The sequence below is a fragment of the Bradysia coprophila genome, chromosome IV, assembly GCF_014529535.1.
Source record: "Bradysia coprophila strain Holo2 chromosome IV, BU_Bcop_v1, whole genome shotgun sequence".
NCBI classification, from domain to species: domain Eukaryota; kingdom Metazoa; phylum Arthropoda; class Insecta; order Diptera; family Sciaridae; genus Bradysia; species Bradysia coprophila.
In genome coordinates this window covers 9,534,817-9,552,551 of record NC_050738.1, presented here as the reverse complement: position 1 = coordinate 9,552,551, position 17,735 = coordinate 9,534,817, and the positions used below count along the sequence as shown (strand labels likewise).

Sequence of the window (17,735 nt, the reverse complement as noted above, 5' to 3'; positions counted from 1 at the left end):
AGATCAGAATATAAGGAGAAGAAATAGAAAACATTTGCTATTTTTGACAATTGATATGAATATCTAGATAAGATTTTGTTGTAGAACGGTAGAGTAAAGTAAACCAGGCAGGAACGCTTGATTTGAGGCGTGGGGTAATTTCGCACACGGTGCCAAAATAACGCATTTTTCAAATACGTAAAAGGTGAACTCGCACGCGATTTTTCGATACCAAAATTTTGTAAAAAGAGTCATTAAGTCGATGACATGGCTAAAAAGCATTTGCAGCAATAAACTTTCGTGTGCGAGTTCACCTTTTACGTAGTTTAAAAGTGCGTTCATTTGGCACCGTGTGCCAGATTATCCGATACCTGATTTGACTAGGGACCTGAATTATCTATAGTAGCCTTTGTGTCTTGCGAATAAAATTTTGCAATTTCTGTCAATGTTCATTTGCGTTCATTTTCATACAGTTGTGTTGGGTCCCTTATTTAACGTTTCAAAAATGTATCGCTCCTGCCTGGTTCATTTTTTTCTCTGCCGTGGTTGTAGACAATCGAATCAGAATATATATTTTGTGTCGAGGCAAAGACAAACCCGAATTACCTCTCCTGATAAGTACAGAATATACGTTTTACTATACAGAGACATATATAAAAAGTTATTTATGCCTGGAGAGGTCTCAACCGTAAGTGTTCAGTGTTAGAGGCATATAATGCTTAGCTAAAATTGTAGCCTACATTTGTGTGTCTCATATTTCATTTTTGGTGATATCTTTTCATCATAATCCTTTTAATAAAAAAATTTACGGTCGCAACAACGGCCACGAATTTTTGTTAGCTTTAAGGCCAGGTGAAGGTGTTTACTATCGCAAAAATTTGTAAACAAATTCACCTGGCCTTGAATAAAATCTAGATTTGGTTGTGGTCATTTGACCAGCTCTGAGAATTCAACGGAATTTTCATAAACTGCTCAGTTCCAAGTCCCAAGGAGTTCTTGACTTTAGCTCTCCAATGAACCCATGATCATGATTTTAGATTCGTAAAATTCACACGCGAAAACATGATTTTTCGACTTTTAGAGACCAGCCAGTACATCGTCGAAAAAAACATTTAGAGTGGTTTCGGCGCCTACGGCTCAAGACCTATCCAGGTATTATGTAAACCATTCACCAAAAAATTGGTTGGTTTTTTGAAAGTTTTGATGGAATATTTTTAAGATCAACAAAAGAATCTCTCAAAACTTAGTTATTTCATCGAACATTTGTTAATAATTCTCATCCTCACGTGAAACACCACAAATTGGTTGTCCTTACAAAACGATTTTCTTATAAAATAGTACTTTTTTTGCCAGCTGTCACTCAAGGCACTTTCGCAAGTGCGTTTCGCGTGCAACTGTCTTTTTTTATTCTCGAATGCAACGCTTTTGTACTCTTTTTTGCCTCTCTGGCTAGTGTTCTCTTATATAGCGAAATTTTTGATATGAATATTAAGGTGATAGATGTTGAATCAAACACTAGAAGACATTTACACAAATGAAGTAATAGATTTAATCATTGCTTTAAGAATAGTTCGACGTAAAGTCCATCCGAGTATTTTCCCAGAATCGCCTGATTTCTATATTTGTAACGTTAAAAATCAGTTTTTATAATAACACTTCTGATTGAGGAACACGTTCTAGAAGATGTGCCTCACCATTGACGGAAAAAAGTTCAAGAAATTTATTCCGTCAAATGTTTTGGCGAAAGACATATTGACAAAATATTCTTATTCGGAAATTAAAGAATCGGAAATAAAATCAATTAATTGTAATGCACAATTTAATGGAGCCGCTTTATTGGTAAAAATATTTTAAATTGATTGGATAGAAAGGATCGACCTTTACAATTTGTTTTTGAATGTGTCTGATGGGTGGGAATTTGAATTAAATCTCAACAACTCGATGAAAAATCAAATTCAAATTCCCACCCACACATCGACGCAATTAACAGAACCACCACAATTGGTACGAAAATCCAAAGCAATGTCACAGAAACTTGAAACAAAATGTTCTCGCTTCAAATGCGAAATTACCGTCGGATCGTCGTCATTTTCCTTTGCATCATTTAGTGAGTTTCCATAGCCACGGCAACTAAGGGATCGCGGTCCCCCGGTTCAGCAGCTGATGGTTGATCAATCGGACCGGGTCCAGAAGGCAATGAAGAACCACCTGCACCAGGATCATCATCAGGCCCACCGCCAGGCTTTCTTTTTTCAATAGAATCGACATAAGCTTGATTCTCTTTGTCGTCCAGTATATGGAAATTTTCTCCTTTTCCGACTACTCCAATGGAGATATTCTGTAAAGGAACATTATTGTGAGACGTGTAATCAAAATCTAATTATTTTTGTTTGACATACAGAACTGGTAAGAAGGTCTTCGTTGGGCAGCGTTCCTTTCAATGCTTCCAAACCATGTTTGATCAACTCTTCTTTTGAGCATTGGCTGAATTTTTCTAAATGCTTCTCCAAGTAAGTTCTAGCGCTCTGTGATCGCGAACCAATTGACATCGCTTTGACCGAGAAATAGTTTGCGCTGGGAACGACTTCGTAGATATGAGGACCTTGGTCATCATATGCAGCCACAAGCAATCCAACGCCATAAGGACGACGATCGTAGCGTTGCGTACACGATTGCATTTTATTTCCTAGATTCATGATCAATCTTGACGCCGGGTAGACGGTGTCATTGGAGTACTTGTAATTCAAACATTCTTGTCGCATATAACGGCTCAGCACACGAGCATCAGCTGTGATGCCAGCAATGGAAATGCCCAAATGGTCATCGATAGGGATGATTTTCTTCTGGTATGATGCCAGTTCGGATGAGGCGCGCTTCAAGGCAACAACAACTGCATAATCACGGCCCTTTAAACCAACTGTAGCCGATCCGAGCTTAACGGCCTCCATAGCGTATTCCACTTGATGAAGTCTTCCTTGGGGTGACCACACCGTCACATCGCTGTCGTATTGATTTCGAAACTGGAATTAGAAGAGAGAAAAAAGTTCATCAGCGCCCGCTTTATGGTTATGTTTTGTGTTGTGCTAGTTTCAATGCATTCAATGTGTGTTAAACAGCGAATTTCAGCAGGGAAATACGAACTGCAATTCTCTAACATTAAATGCTTAGTTAAACTATTAATTTACCATATTTCCACCGGATTCACAGTAACAGACTATTTCAACTAGAAGACCAACAAAAAACTTTCTGCTGTGCAATGAAGTGAAGTTGTTGCAATGATAAGTGTTTTTGAATTGAATGTCATGTTCAGTGTTGCCATTTGCCGTCGAAGATATTTTTACCGTCGATATGGTAGTGGAATACCGATTACAGTTATTTATACAACTGGGGAGGAAAAGGTTGAAAACACTCGTGTAACCTGGTTCGTTAGAAACGAAAGAAATTTTTTTAATTTAATTTTATTACATAGATGTGTGTATGCAAAGCGTTGGTGTATGACATGATGTAGGTTTTTACACACTTTTTTGTCCTTGAAAGATAGAGTGTTTCATTTCCAACAGTTAGTATAGTTTTCGAACAGTTGAGGGTACGGACCACAATTGTGTTATAAAGAACTGGAACACTCTAAAAAACCTTCCTTAAACCTTTTGTTGCAATGTAGGTTTTAGTATTTATTATATTTAAACCAAACAGCAAAAATATACGACGCTAACCATTGAGTCTGTTACTTCTGCCGCTTCAATTCCTTTCTGGTGTTTGACCCGAAATTTTTTGGTTCTTATACATTTTGCTATACAAGACGACACGTACTTACTTATATGCCACAAACCCAACTGGATTTTGGCTGTCTGCACCACAATTCGTTATTAGCATTCGTCGGCAACCTTCTTTCAATTACTAATCTTCAGCTTCTTTACGTCATCTTCAACTGTGTCAATCCGCGGTCTACCTCTTGTTCGACATCTAATGTTGCGATCGTGTGAAGTATTCGTTTTGCTGCTATATCGTTATCCATTCTTACTACCAAGTCTAGATGATTTGATTGCTTCTATGTTTCACCGGCAGAAAGATCACTCAACTCTTTGTTGCTCCTTGCTCTCCACACGTTGTTTTCCTGGACGGGGCCACAGATTTTGAGTAACATTTTACTCTCTAATAGCCCCGCGTTTTCGCGTGTTTGTCAGCGTCCATGTCTCACAACCATACAAAACGGTTGGCCTCACCATTGTTTTATAGAGTTCTAATCTCGTTGGCCATAGAATAGAGCTTTTGAATAGGTGTCGTAGTACACTAAGGTAGGGTTCGCCTGACTTTACGAATAATGCAATTCACCCAAGCTCAGCTTGATATATCTTAAAATCAGTACACCCTATATCAGGGACTATTCTGAGTAAAATGTTTTCGTATTTTTTCCGATTCTTCCTACATTTTCCAACTTTTCCCTATTTTCCCGAAAATGGTTTTTGAGAAAATTTGGGAAAACGTAATTCCCTTGACTGAAAGTCAGGGTCTTACACCAGAAAATACCGAAAAATGTGGGTAACAAAAAGGTTCACTGTGATTGAAAATGTATGAAATGCTATGAAAAACGTTAAATGTGGGTAACAGTTTTTCGTTGAGGGCACGATAACTTGAGTAATTTTTAACCAATTTGGATGAATCTTTTTTTTAAATTTGTGGAAGTAAAATACCGAGGCTAAGTTCGAAGATGGGCTATGTGGGACGAAGGATCTGGAAGCTATCCCAGAAAAACAGGATTTTACACTGTTGATTATAGCCTCAATCGAAAAAGATTACTTTGATGCAATTTGATTTTGTTGCGTAGTGTGTGTAAATCGTATAAGTATGTTTTCGATAATGTGCATGAAACAAGTAGAAAGAAAAATTTCAGCACTACATGCCCAGCCTCTAACCGGTAAACATCTCTTGTTAGTGAACTGCTAACAATTTGATAGTTGACTATCAACTTGATAGTTGACTATCAAATTTGATAGTTGACTATCAAATTTGATAGTTGACTAACAACTTGATAGTTGACTATCAAATTTGATAGTTGACTAACAAATTTAATGCGTCTACTACCAAAGAAAGATGTTTTTTTTTACTCAAGCTCTTACGGCAGAAAAATGTCGTGAGCACACTATGAATGTAACCATCATTCTTTGTAGGCAATATAAGATATAAGTCATTCTCAACAAATTTCTGAATATTTTTTTTAAATTCATTATTCCAACAATCAAACAAAATATGTTACAACTCCCATACGAGTGTGGAGTAATTCTCACGAGTCGTAATAATTTTATGGGATATTATATTCGAACAATAGAAAAATTCAATTTTACCGATAAAAAATAATAAAATACCGATAGAAATGTGGTACATGTCGCTGGCACCTCTTCAGTAAATCAGTAAAAAGTAAAAAAAAAATTGTCTTTCCTTCACTCTTTGTCGATTTTGGAAATATAAAGCAAAGGCGGGTCGTTCCTAGCGAATTCATCCTTTTACAAAATGTAATGAGAAGGCGTTCTGTTCGTTCCTAGGGAATTCATCTTTTTACAAAATGTAACTTAAAGACGTTTTGTCAATTCCTCACTTTTGTCGTTTTCTGAATCGACAAAAGTGAAGAAACGAAAAAAAAAAAAAAATTAATTACAGTGAACGACATCTCAAATGTCTCACTGTCATTTTTTTCAGAGAATGTCATTGTGAATTTGCAATGACACAATAAAATTCTCAGAAAAATTTGACAGTTAGACATTTGAGATGTCGTTCACTGTAATTTATCGGTCGTTTATTACCATCCACATTTTATTCACGAGTGACGGTTTTGTAAAATACCGGACGACTTCCTTTTTGTACAAAACTGTAAGTTCGGCAAGTACATCTATCGTTTTTTTTTAATTTTTTACCAAAGTGAAAGAGTCCTCTCATCGTTCCACATTTGTAAAACTTCGCATGTACTCTGATTAAATTTGACAAAATGGCAATCAAACAGAATAATAGATAGCTCATACGAGTGGGATAGCTCACACGAGTCGCATTTTATTTACGATTTGTGGTTGATTGAAAATCTTGCTACAAATTTATAAGAAAAATGAGAACTCAAAGATCATTCGGTCTTCGAAGGTTTATTTGAAGAACTTTTTCTGTCAAATTTCGTTGTCATGTTTAGAGTAATCGATATATTAAATGTAGGCATTTGTATCAGTGATGCTTCGGAAGTTCAACAATGAAAATGGTCAAAAATATATTGAAAAAATTGTCAGTCAAGGGACCTGACCCGCCCAAAAGGTGGGACCTAGTGAAATGTAGAGAAAATTGGGAAAAAAAATGTAAAACAATTTCCTCAAAATAGCCTCTGCCCTCTAGTAAAACGCCCGGATTCTTATTCACAAAGAAAAAGGTCTCCTAGTATCAAAGTATAAGAAACTAAAACGACAGCATGTACGAGTTAAAAGCTTATTTTATTTCTGTTTTCTCATTTTAAATATATCACCGACTGTAAGTCAATTTTTTAAGATTAAAAATGTTGTTGAAAGTTATAAAATAATTGCAACTCTAGAACAGTTTCCAACATCGATCGGTAAAAATGCTTTTGAAAAGGCCGACTACACTGAGCAAAAGGGGAATTATTTTTCTACCTAATGGAGAGGTCCACTCTGACAATTTTCTCTTTAGTATGCGTAAAACGGCTAACATTGATTGGTTTAATTTAAAGTGACTAGCAGTCTGCACATTTCAGACAAATTTGCACCAAATAGTAGTCCCACTTGTGTGCAAAAAAGTTTCTAACATCAAGAAGATATGCTCGAAGTGTGCAACTTCATCACTTTAAATTCGATAGACCATTAAAATTCACCGTACTCATTACAGAAAGAGAATCTTACAGAAATTTTGGAAGGAAAAATTCCAATCACCAATCACTGTAACGAATCCCGGGATAATGATTCTATCCGAATATGTCTTGTTGGACCACTCTCCGCTCTAACATTTTATGTGTTCAGAAAGGTCATTACAGCGAATTTTATTTAAACAACATGAATACATCGACTTTTAATGATAAAATTTTCTTAGTTATTCTTTTCTTATAGCTGGGAAACACTTAGATCGGACACGAATGATAAATTAAAAAAAGTTACTTTCGCTTAAAAAACAATCTTTGGCTTAAGTCTTTCGTTTATGATCCAATTGCTGCTGTGGTATACCCTCTTGTAGTTCCAAAATGTGTTCGACCGCTTCCGGTCGACCGTCAGCTCCGATTCTGCACGGTTGAACAACACCTTGCCGATTGAGTTGATCCATCAAATTCACTAATTTCATCGCTTCGTATTCCTTCTGTTCGTCGGACATGCCAGCAAAGGGATCGGGTCGCGGCGGATCGTAACAGCCCAACACCGGATTGATGGCATGTTGAATTTGTTTATACTCTTCCGTGTCGCTGTCTTCGCTTTCCGATGAGTAATCAGTGGACGGACCACCATGACCACCCAGCAGACCACGATTCGCAAATAATCCGGCTGCATTACCGTAACCGGTGTATTTGGTCATACGACAAACTGAAATCGATATAATCGGTTCGGTTGAAACCATTTCAACCACATTTGCAACAGGAGAGAACACTCACCATTTTCTTTGCATATGACGAACAATAATTCAGCAGTTAAATCACGAACTTGTGTGGCTGGAGTCGTTAGCAATCGGCAAAGTTGATTTCGTAGTTCATTACCGACCTCAGGCCGATTCTGCACATCTCTTAGCGGTGGCAAAATGACTGAACGTATATATCGACGCTCAATGCTATTGCTTCGAACACATTTGACTAGTACCATTAGAATCGGCGACAAAAGTTCTTGTTGAACAGACAATTTCTGAAAATTCGCGAAAAATGGTCATACGTCTTGTGTTCCTTGAGCCAATTCGAGTTATTTAGTGCTCAGGAAGTGTGTTCGAATGAGCCACTGCTTCGAATTTTAGAAAACATTTTTTTGATCATTTACCTGAACATTGTCCAATCGTCCCTTTAAAAATGCGAGCAGCACATCAACAGCCGTCATATCGTGCCTCTCAAACTCCTTGATATGTGAAACGTCGTCATCGTCGTGAATGGAAATTATCAATTCTGAAAAACAGGCCGTCGGCACGTTCGTCAACAAATTCACCGTGTTCGAACACAATTCATTCTGTTTCTCTTTGTTGTACGATTTACATAGCAACAGATCGTGCAGCACCACCGACAATCGACGGAATTGGATTTCTTCCTCCTCTTCGGTGGCCACCGATGTTTCATTGCGTACGGTGATGTTGAAGAGGACCTTTAAAATTTCGCACAGCAAATCGATATGCTTGTCCGGTAAGTAATTTTGCTTTCGCTGATCTCTCATTATCATATCCAATGTTTCGACCAAATACGTTAGGCCATGAAAGTCGTCCCGCACTTTGGTGCGAACGTTCGGGTTCAGTCCGGTTATGATGAACAATAGTTTCATGTCGAAGAATTGTAGTTCATAGTTTACGTTGTGATCTCTGGAAACGTGAAACGATTTGTTGAATTAGCGGTTGGATAATCCATAAAAAAAGGGGGATTAGGGCTGGCGAGTGGAAATTTGTCTTTGTTGGCTGCTTCAGGGAACCACAATTCTCGAAACGACCGACTTTCAAATGTTCCCTGTCATGCCAGTGAGGTAGCTCACAACTGACCCTTCACAGACGTAGACGGTCAATTAGTACAATTATTGAATAAATCACTTGATTGGTTTTCCCATGCAATTTGCTTTGCTATATTAGCCAGAGATTTATAGATAACCAGATGAGATGTCTGTAGGCACTTTGAACTTACTTGTATGTCCTCAGTCGTTTGACAATTCCCTCGATGGATGCATTTTTCAGACACATCGCTTGACATTTCTCACTCTGAAACACCAAATTGCACAAACATTTCAATGCTTCCACCGACACCTCACTGCCACAATCGATGTTATGTGTGCCAATGTTTGCAATGTTCAATAAACAATCGAACTGATCAACAGTCGCATGATTCAGGTTACTCTTGTTTCGACTCAATATTCGCACCGATGCCAAACACTGCGGAAATATGTCGGGATTGGCGTCGGGTGTTTTTAAAATGGTAAAAATGCTGTTCCAAATAATAGGCCATTGACCCGATTGATTGAATACGGTGAAATCAAAGGTTTGCGAATGCTGTCAGGTGGAAGGGAAAAACACCATCAAATTGCTGCCACTGATAAAATCAATGTTTTCGTTGTCGTTCACTAATTTGTTTTACCTTTTCGACGAACCGTTTGAATACAGCACCACTTTGTTCCACATCACCGGACTGGATAATTTCCAAGTCTTTATGATCCATAGCTGATTGGTTTTTATAAATTACACATCCAGATCAAAATATAAACAATTTTTTTTCCTGCTGATTATCTGTACTTATCTATCCATTATATACTTCTGTCAAAATAACCCATCCCATCGAAGTCATCAAAGTTTACAAAGTGTCCGTCCCCAGTAATCCGCTCATTTCGGCGCTTTATTCAAAATTTGAATTATAATGTCCTGTCTCCAATAGATGAAGGAATTTGTTCTCGTATTATTCGTTCGTCAAGCGAGTGGGTTTTTGATTTTTTACATATTTTTATTATACCAAGGTTCTGAAAGAACAGGTTAAGACACTTTCGAGTTGATCCCGAAAGCGGTGGAGTCAAAATTTTACTTCAGCGCCAACTACAGGTTTGGAAAATTTTATATGACGATTAAATTAAATTAAATTGTTTTTCAAGTTGACTTTTCAAACAATAGAGCGTTACGATGAAAGAGAAAGAAATATTTTGATAACAACCCCAAGACAACTTATAAATAGACTGGTCTTCGGTCCTCTCGCTCTCAACGTAACATGAGTTGAAAGAGAAAGGAATATTTTGACAAGTACCACAAGGCAAGTTATAATTAACTAGTCTTTGGTTCTCTCGCTCTGATCATAACAGTCTATAGATCATTTTCATTATACGGTACTTGTCAACGTAACCCCACTTAATTTTTCGTCAAGTAGTTCTTAACCTCAATCAATTGACGTTAACTGCGTTCAATTTTTTTTTTTTTTTTTTATTAAGGGTAGTGTTGTTCTGCTCATTTCTGTGCAGAACGCGCACGGAGGCCTCCGTTGGGCCTATTGTGCTCACTATTTTTTGGTTAGACATTTGCAGTTTTTTGGGATCATCCAAGCTAGCTAAGTAGTTTGGAATTTCCTCCGGTTGCAAAGATCTGTTTCTCCAGGCCGCACCTGAGAAAACATTCGGTTTTGTCAACATATTTTTTCATATTATTAGTAATGAAAGCATGACAATAAAAACGAAGTCATTGTGTTCCCGAACACTAAAAACAACAATGACACATACATACATACACACAGCATAAATGTAATTTAAGCTGCATTGTTTTTCATGTAGAAGAGACAAATAAATGAATGTCCAAATCTGTAAAACAAAAGAAAAGTTCACATTCGAACCGAAAGCCCAAAGGCCAAAAAGTTCCTAGGAACATTAAAGTCGGACTTTATGAGAGACCAACCATTACGCCTTCCGGCAAAAGTTCTTTCGAACCAATTGCATCACTCATCGCATTATGATGGCATTTAGCGATCCAATTCAAACACTGATTTTTACTCACTCGAAGCACATGTACGCAAACAATTAAAATATTACAAAGGTCACACACAAAAGACCAAATTCATACACAATTGTATAGCGAGTTGAAAAATGAAAAGAAATAAATTTTGATTTTGTCAAAAATCTATAAAATTGCAAGGTGGAATCACTGTTCACTATTAATCACGGATGTAAAATTATTAAAATTAAGAAAATTGTCACAGAATAAATGAAGTTGCACAAGAAATAATTTGTTTATGAGAGCTGTGATGAAACACGTCCGCTCTTCATGACGCCTTTTACGAGCGTTCAATTTACTGATTTTTATATGAAAATCGTTCGTTCAATTCGTTCGATATTTTTCGACATGTCTGACAGTTGGGATCGTGTCTGACGTTTACAAGGCCATGAAAATGATCTATATACATGTCTAAATTGTCAAGATTTGTGTTTCACCCGCCATGCCAGGGCGGCATGTGACTTACTTTTCTCACTAATTCTGACTTTTTTTTTAAAGAAGCGATAGTGACTTACTTTTTTTTTGTTTTTTTACTTTTCTAACTATTTCTAACTATTTCGGAAAAAGTATTGAAAATCGGAACCATTTCTTGTTCCAACTAAATATTTATTACACAAAGACATCACAAAATTTGCCTGCGGCGCAAAGATGTACGTAGTAAGGTAACTGACTGAAAGTTGACCTAGTGGAAAAGTGATCTTAAGTTTTCCGTGTAAATTTGTATGAAGAAAAAAATTATCGGTCAACTCAACATTCAATAAACCGTGATATATCCTATGACTTTTGTATAGATAGGACAACTCACGATTCAATGTGTTTGAGATTTGTCAAATTAGGTCAACTTTCAGTCAATTACCTTATATGAAAATTTTCCGATTTTCCTACGTATTAGGGCAACTCAGTTTTTCTGTTTTTTACTCGTAGAGTAGTTTACGGTAGCCCACTTATCCCATGTGAAAATAAAATTCGCTGAGAATTTTTTTTAGTCGAACAGAAAGTAGCCTAAGGTAGCTGTATTCTGGGACTGGTAAGACGACCAGTATCCTACAGATGTTTCTGCAAAGGTTTTATTGTGAACGCAATCTAGATGTCCCCCTCCCCATACGACATTCAAACGAAAATATATAAAGAAGCAGAAATTTAAAACATTTTAAGTTTTTGTGTTGACAAGGTTCAAAAATAGGGTGACTTTACATGAATGGAGAAAATCATCTCCTGGAAAACCTCCAGCTGATGCGATTTTTTGACATAAATTCAATTGTATTTAACAAAAAACACATTCAAAATAGAGGAACAGTGAAAATCAGCTTTTGGGAGGGATTTTTTTATCCTTAAAAATGCTCAAAGGTTCGCCCTATTTTTGGACCTTGACAATACATAACTTAGTTTCTGCTTCTATTACTTTATAATGAATTGTAATACCTCTCAAATGAGCTATGTTCTGCTGTGCCAGCTACGGCTCTACTCGTACGTTTTCGGAATAAAATTAAAGTAAAATAAAATGATCGAGTCTAGTTTTTGACAATTGAATTTCAACTGTCAAAAACCAGATTTTATTTTGCTTCTACCCGCACAAGCTTCGACCTCGGCTTCGACTAAAAAAGTGTATCTACGGATAACTAAACTAAATGTGGAAAACCGATGTACGTATAACAATTGAAAAACCTAATCTATCGAGGAATCACGTTCAAAAAAGGAACGTGAGGTAAAATTATATTTACATTTTAAATCAAGTATTTGAGTAAAATACCTTACTTGGCATTGCCAAGTTGGCAATGGAATAAATGGTGTAAATGGCAATTCTTGTGTGTTTACCAACCTCGGCTACGATTCGATCGCCAAAATCCGCACAAGCAGTGCCATTTCCAGCATTTGTTCCATTGGTAAGTAATGTACTATTTGAATCAAGCGAAGGTAAACAATTTTAAAGGACTAGTCACTCTTGTTTTTAGCAATCTTTCAGTTTGATGAGGTAAGCGAGAAATAACTTCGATATTTTATTTTTCCCATAAACAATTCTAAATTTTTGATCACCTTCCTTTACTGTCCTTTATGGTACATTCAGATATTATCGATTTAATAAAAGTGTCTGTTTAAACATGTGCCGTTGAGTTTTAAGTATTATGGAGTTATTTTGATAACTCATCGTCTCGTAGATATATTTGCTCTAAAAAAACGTTTGTAAAAATAAAGTTGCATTTTGTGAGTCATGTCAGTTTAAGGGACAAATACAAGTAATCAGATAACAATAAGTTCTTAGTCAAATCGTCAAAACTAAGTTTATTATTATTTTCTGATCTCCCAATCACACTTTGTGATAAAGAAAAAGGCTTTGTCTCAATAAAGTAACCAATAAATCATAATCGAATTTCGTGCTTCTTTTTCAAGATTTTTAAACCTCCCGCCTGCTGCTAACAAGCGCTAAAGTGTACTTTACTCTTTCTTAAGAGTTTTAGAGCTGGTTTTTGTTCACTATTCGGTCACTTTTTATAAATCAATCGATAATGAGAATACCAACTATTTTCGGAAAATTTGATCACTTTTTCACTATTTTCTGAAGAAAAATCACATGCCGCCCTGGCCTTCGTAAGTGACCTTCAAAACCTTGCACTATAAAAAATCCTTTAAAATCCATGCTTCCACCTACATAATCAATACCGAAGTGGCTCAAAAAAGCCATTCGGGCGTTGTGTGAAGAAATACATTTTTTAATAGGCAATTCGTTGCTCTTATACAAATATCAAAGGGCCTTTCTAGAAATGCCCGACATAATAAAGATATTCTAAGCGAGCTAACCTTAATCTAGACCTGTTTCACGGCCATATGAATTGTCAAAACTCAAGATTTTCTTGAGATCTCAACTCAACTCAATCTCAACTCAACTCAACTCTTGAGTTGTGCTAAAGTAATGCACATCTCCGTGTGAGAGACAAAATTGAATTACTCCGTTTACGCTACGTTTGGTCTCCGTTTACTCTTTAAACAATTAAAAAGAGACGTGATTTAGCTAAACGGAGGCAAAACGGCGCGGCGTAAGTGGAAATCAAGCATTACTTGACAGATCTCTCTATCACAGAGTACTTTTTATTGAGTGGAGACCATACTTAATAATTCGATCGATCCTCCTTGCAGTGTTTTTGTTGGATTCGCAAAGAGGACTAAATGGCGACATGGATTTTATTACCCGGAATTTTGCTATTTCTATTTTAACAAACAAAATCAATACGTTGCAACGTCCATTCATTACTCAGGGCTATCATTCCCACTGCTGCTTCCGTCCGATTCATCGTTCAGTTCCAAATTGCTCAACAACTGATCGCAGAGTTCGTCCAGCATACCACCGATTTCTTTGTCCAAACTATCCGCATTGAGTTCGTTCAACGATGCAGACAGTTCCACGGTCTTTTTCACAATGTCCTCCATGATGTCATTTGTTATATCTGCTGCGGGATGAGAAATGACTTTCTGTAAGATGTGCTCGATTGCATGTGCAACAATTTCTTCTTTCTCTGTGTCATGGGTAGCTAGCTTCTGTTGATTCTGTTCATCTACTACGCTCTTTTGCAGCTGCTCATCTGAATCGTCTGGCAAATTATCGTAAATATCTGGCAGGATCAAATTATTGAAAACACCGTGGACTATTTCTGATGAATCATCATTCACCGGACTACTAGACATTTGATCAGAAGTTTCGAGTTCTGGGAGAATTAAGTCCGCTAGGACTTTATCTAAACAATCCGCGACCACTTCCTGTTGCTCCTTTTGTTCTTCTCGTTCTCTTTCTAAATCTTGTTTGAATGGTAACATACGTCGGTCGTGAATAGCCTTCTGTTCAGTATACCGACTGAATTCTTGATTGATATATTCACCAAGGAATTCCATCAAATTTTCTTCATTCCAATCGTCGGCACATTCAGCTTTCCACACCGACTCCAACTTAAATGTCTCTTTCAATTGGTCAATAAGTTCCTGATTGGCTTCTTTACCTTCGTGCAAGATACTTTGAATAGCACGTCCTTTGATAAGTTTTTGGAGGAATACCGCATGTTGGTAGTCCATGTCATCACTGAAACTCTCCACGGATAGCTCTATGGTAGATACATAACTCTGAACCTCTTCATGAATGTCAATCAAACATTTTGCAGTTCGTTGGTGAATTATTTTCCGTTGAATAACCTGAGAAGAAATGGACATTGTAAGAAATGTTGCGTGCAATAGTCGGGTTGGTAATTACCTTCAAGGATTCGTACAAATTCACTAAGAACTTCTCTGTCCAGAGTCCTTTCTTCACTTCCTTTACCGGTTGTTTAGGCTTCGTAATATCTATTTTGGGTTGAGTAAATCTTTCCAAATTCGTTGGCATAGTTGGCATCTTATGCAGATCCTCCAATCTTCGTTCCCGATATAAATTGATTAAAAATATTCGATTCGCAAGATGTGAAATGCACATTTTACTGTAAATTACCTAGCTTCGAAGTCAGTATTGTACGACACAAAAGTCGTTTGCTGATGTTCTTGGGCTAAGAGTTTACTTCGTTTACATTTCTCGCCATACTGTTTGTCTAAACGCCTCAGTGTCCGCTGATGATTCACTCTATTGAAGAAAATAGGTAATATGCGTGCGTACATTCGCAACTCATCTCAGAAACCTTAAATTATTCATTTTTTTCTCTTTTTCAGCTTCCAATCGATTGATGGTTGTCTCCATTGCGAGTGTGAAATTTTGCTGCATCTTTTGGTCCCTGGAGTTCATCATCTTCTTAACCATTTCCAAACGTAAATGTTGACAGTAGTCTAATTCCGCTTCACGTGCAACTCTGTCTTCCCATTCCAATGCTTCCCAGAATTCGCGTCTCATAGTCGGATCGTTCTTGCATTTACTTCGAGCAAATGCTTTTTCTAACTGGCGACGACGTCGAGCTCTTTCGATTTGTTTCACTTCTAATATACCCGGAGCCGAATAACCAGTTATACCTTTGGTTGTATACAGCAGTTCTGGTGTCTCGGTACATTTATCATCGACAACGAAATCCGGCATCCATGGTTTCGTTTGGGCAGACTGTTCTCTGTTATCAACGAACGAAAAATTTGGTTAAGTCCTTGAATCTGTTACATCAACTCACCTGTATATAGTTTCACAAGCCACTGTCCGAAAAGCGTCTGTCGGTGTCATTGAGCGTTGATGGCAGCATATGTGATCCTTGCCAATATCCAATTGCAAATTCATATTTATTTCATTGTTTAATGGTATGTCGAAAAATTTCGCTCTATCACGACCACCAAGGACTGCTGCTGTACATTTTCGTTCTCTTTTCCCATTACTACGACTACCATTTTCATCGACAAATGGAAAATGTGGCAGAGGATTCCGTTGTTGAATGTAGATGTTGCGAGGACGTTTCGGCAAATCAGTGAACATTGTTCCGTATTGTGGATAAATCCGAACCGGAGCCGAACGATAAAGTGCATTATGATTTTCTTTCCAGATGTCTTTCGTTCCTGTTGTATAAATTGGGTCGTACAGGTGATCAAATACACGATCTGGACCAATTTGATGGCTTTTATATGACATCGCTACAACGATACTCTTTATCCGAACGAAGCAGAACTTTATATGAAGGAATTTCTTGCGCCCCAAATATTTGAAATTTATCGATCAAACACACAAGAAAACCAGCACCATGTAATTATGTGTTTTAGCGATAATGCCTGTTGCGCCAGGAAATGTTTTATTCCATTATAGACTTTGAATTTCTAAATTTCATTCGGACTGCTACTTTATATCAGTCATATCACTCATAAAAGAATTATTTGAGTTCTTTTCAATTAGTAAAAATAAGATAAGAAACAGTGATTGGGTGGAATTTATTTTTTAGACCGCCCAACTGAAGTCTTCTATGCGAGTTATATACAAAATTGTGAAGGAAAATTTAATATACGATTAATCGACAGTCGGCTTCAACATTAATATGTGATTCAATTTTGTGTTAAAATTAATGAAGTAGTAGATTTGAACTTACAAGTTGGAGTTTTCAACATAGATTTAAAAGATAGAATTCGGTTTGAGATAAAGATATATTTGAGAGTGGTTTCGACCTCTGCTGGCATATACAAACCATCCCGAACTCCAACCGATCAATGTCGATCTTCAAAAGAATCACTTTTGTACCTGTTATGTTACAAACGTCAAGCAAATGACCAGTACTATTATCGGGTCTATTACTTCCATCGATCAAAGTAATTTTAATCGGCTGATTTCAAATCTTCTACTTCAATTTTTTTAAACATGTATTCTACTATATAAAGGACGAAATTACCCAGAGCTTGTCATTATTTTTGTCGTCGTTATCGATAACAGATGAATAGCGGCTATTTGTCAGTCTGACCTATATGACCTAAAAATATCAGTCCCAGTATGTTCAATTAGCGACTTGAGTTCACTAAAGTCTATATAATTTCTCCATAATTTCATCTTCAGGTTTAATGTCCTGAACATTATTCAATAAACGTGTATGTGGAAGCACTAGTTCTTTTGAGCGCTTGAGAACGTAACAGTAACAGCTGCCGTTGCGATGTTAGTCCCGTACGAACTCGCATACCTCAGTTCGTACGCAAATGCTAAGCAACTGCAGTACGCTAACCTAGCGTGAAAAGTTCAACCAGTGTGAAACGTTTAACCAGTGTGAAACGTTTAACCAGTGTGAAACGTTTAACCAGTGTGAAACGTTTAACCAGTGTGAAACGTTTAACCAGTGTGAAACGTTTAACCAGTGTGAAACGTTTAACCAGTGTGAAACGTTTAACCAGTGTGAAACGTTTAACCAGTGTGAAACGTTTAACCAGTGTGAAACGTTTAACCAGTGTGAAACGTTTAACCAGTGTGAAACGTTTAACCAGTGTGAAACGTTTAACCAGTGTGAAACGTTTAACGAGTGATTGTTTACAAATTTTAACGTTCAATTTTTTCATTAGTGCCGAACAACAACTCATTTCGACAATAAAGTTTATAAAACTTACCCTAAGTTATAAATTGTTATGTCTTGTCCTAAAGTCTAAATATTGTTTGCATATCGTTATAACACGCC

General features: G+C 37.0%; 3 protein-coding genes and 1 long non-coding RNA gene across 4 annotated transcripts; 1 reads left to right on the top strand and 3 right to left on the bottom strand.

The window, feature by feature from the left end:
• Nucleotides 1–1,784: 1,784 nt before the first annotated feature.
• LOC119085988 (proteasome subunit alpha type-1) lies at nt 1,785–3,316 on the bottom strand. Its single transcript, XM_037196553.1, has 3 exons — nt 3,165–3,316; nt 2,379–2,999; nt 1,785–2,317 (listed from the first exon to the last, which is right to left on the bottom strand). The coding sequence occupies exons 1-3, from the start codon at nt 3,165–3,167 to the stop codon at nt 2,084–2,086; spliced, it is 858 nt and encodes a 285-aa protein (XP_037052448.1). The 5' UTR covers nt 3,168–3,316; the 3' UTR covers nt 1,785–2,083.
• A 2,232-nt stretch (nt 3,317–5,548) lies between these two features.
• Nucleotides 5,549–16,815, top strand: LOC119085987. Its single transcript, XR_005089376.1, has 4 exons — nt 5,549–5,598; nt 10,843–10,848; nt 16,045–16,047; nt 16,806–16,815. It is a non-coding gene; the product is annotated as an uncharacterized LOC119085987 (long non-coding RNA).
• On the bottom strand, nt 6,944–9,448 carry LOC119085986 (synembryn). The gene is made up of 5 exons (XM_037196551.1): nt 9,263–9,448; nt 8,816–9,177; nt 7,977–8,502; nt 7,604–7,847; nt 6,944–7,535 (listed from the first exon to the last, which is right to left on the bottom strand). The coding sequence occupies exons 1-5, from the start codon at nt 9,341–9,343 to the stop codon at nt 7,144–7,146; spliced, it is 1,605 nt and encodes a 534-aa protein (XP_037052446.1). The 5' UTR covers nt 9,344–9,448; the 3' UTR covers nt 6,944–7,143.
• On the bottom strand, nt 13,820–16,415 carry LOC119085985 (cilia- and flagella-associated protein 91-like). The gene is made up of 5 exons (XM_037196550.1): nt 15,774–16,415; nt 15,300–15,716; nt 15,116–15,244; nt 14,885–15,041; nt 13,820–14,826 (listed from the first exon to the last, which is right to left on the bottom strand). Exons 1-5 carry the CDS (start codon nt 16,220–16,222, stop codon nt 13,894–13,896), a joined length of 2,085 nt encoding a protein of 694 aa, XP_037052445.1. The 5' UTR covers nt 16,223–16,415; the 3' UTR covers nt 13,820–13,893.
• Nucleotides 16,816–17,735: the final 920 nt, after the last annotated feature.

Bases quoted from the DNA above. Each gene is read 5' to 3' on its own strand.
- LOC119085988 (XM_037196553.1), bottom strand. The intron at 2,318-2,378 runs GTATGTCAAACA...GTTCCTTTACAG, and splicing joins AAGACCTTCTTACCAGTTCT to AATATCTCCATTGGAGTAGT.
- LOC119085986 (XM_037196551.1), bottom strand. From the start codon at position 9,343: ATGGATCATAAAGACTTGGAAATTATCCAGTCCGGTGATGTGGAACAA. The intron at 8,503-8,815 runs GTAAGTTCAAAG...TCACGTTTCCAG, and splicing joins AAACGACTGAGGACATACAA to AGATCACAACGTAAACTATG. The intron at 7,848-7,976 runs GTAAATGATCAA...GCGAATTTTCAG, and splicing joins GACGATTGGACAATGTTCAG to AAATTGTCTGTTCAACAAGA.
- LOC119085985 (XM_037196550.1), bottom strand. From the start codon at position 16,222: ATGTCATATAAAAGCCATCAAATTGGTCCAGATCGTGTATTTGATCAC. The intron at 15,717-15,773 runs GTGAGTTGATGT...CGTTGATAACAG, and splicing joins GCTTGTGAAACTATATACAG to AGAACAGTCTGCCCAAACGA. The intron at 14,827-14,884 runs GTAATTACCAAC...ATTTCTTCTCAG, and splicing joins ATTTGTACGAATCCTTGAAG to GTTATTCAACGGAAAATAAT.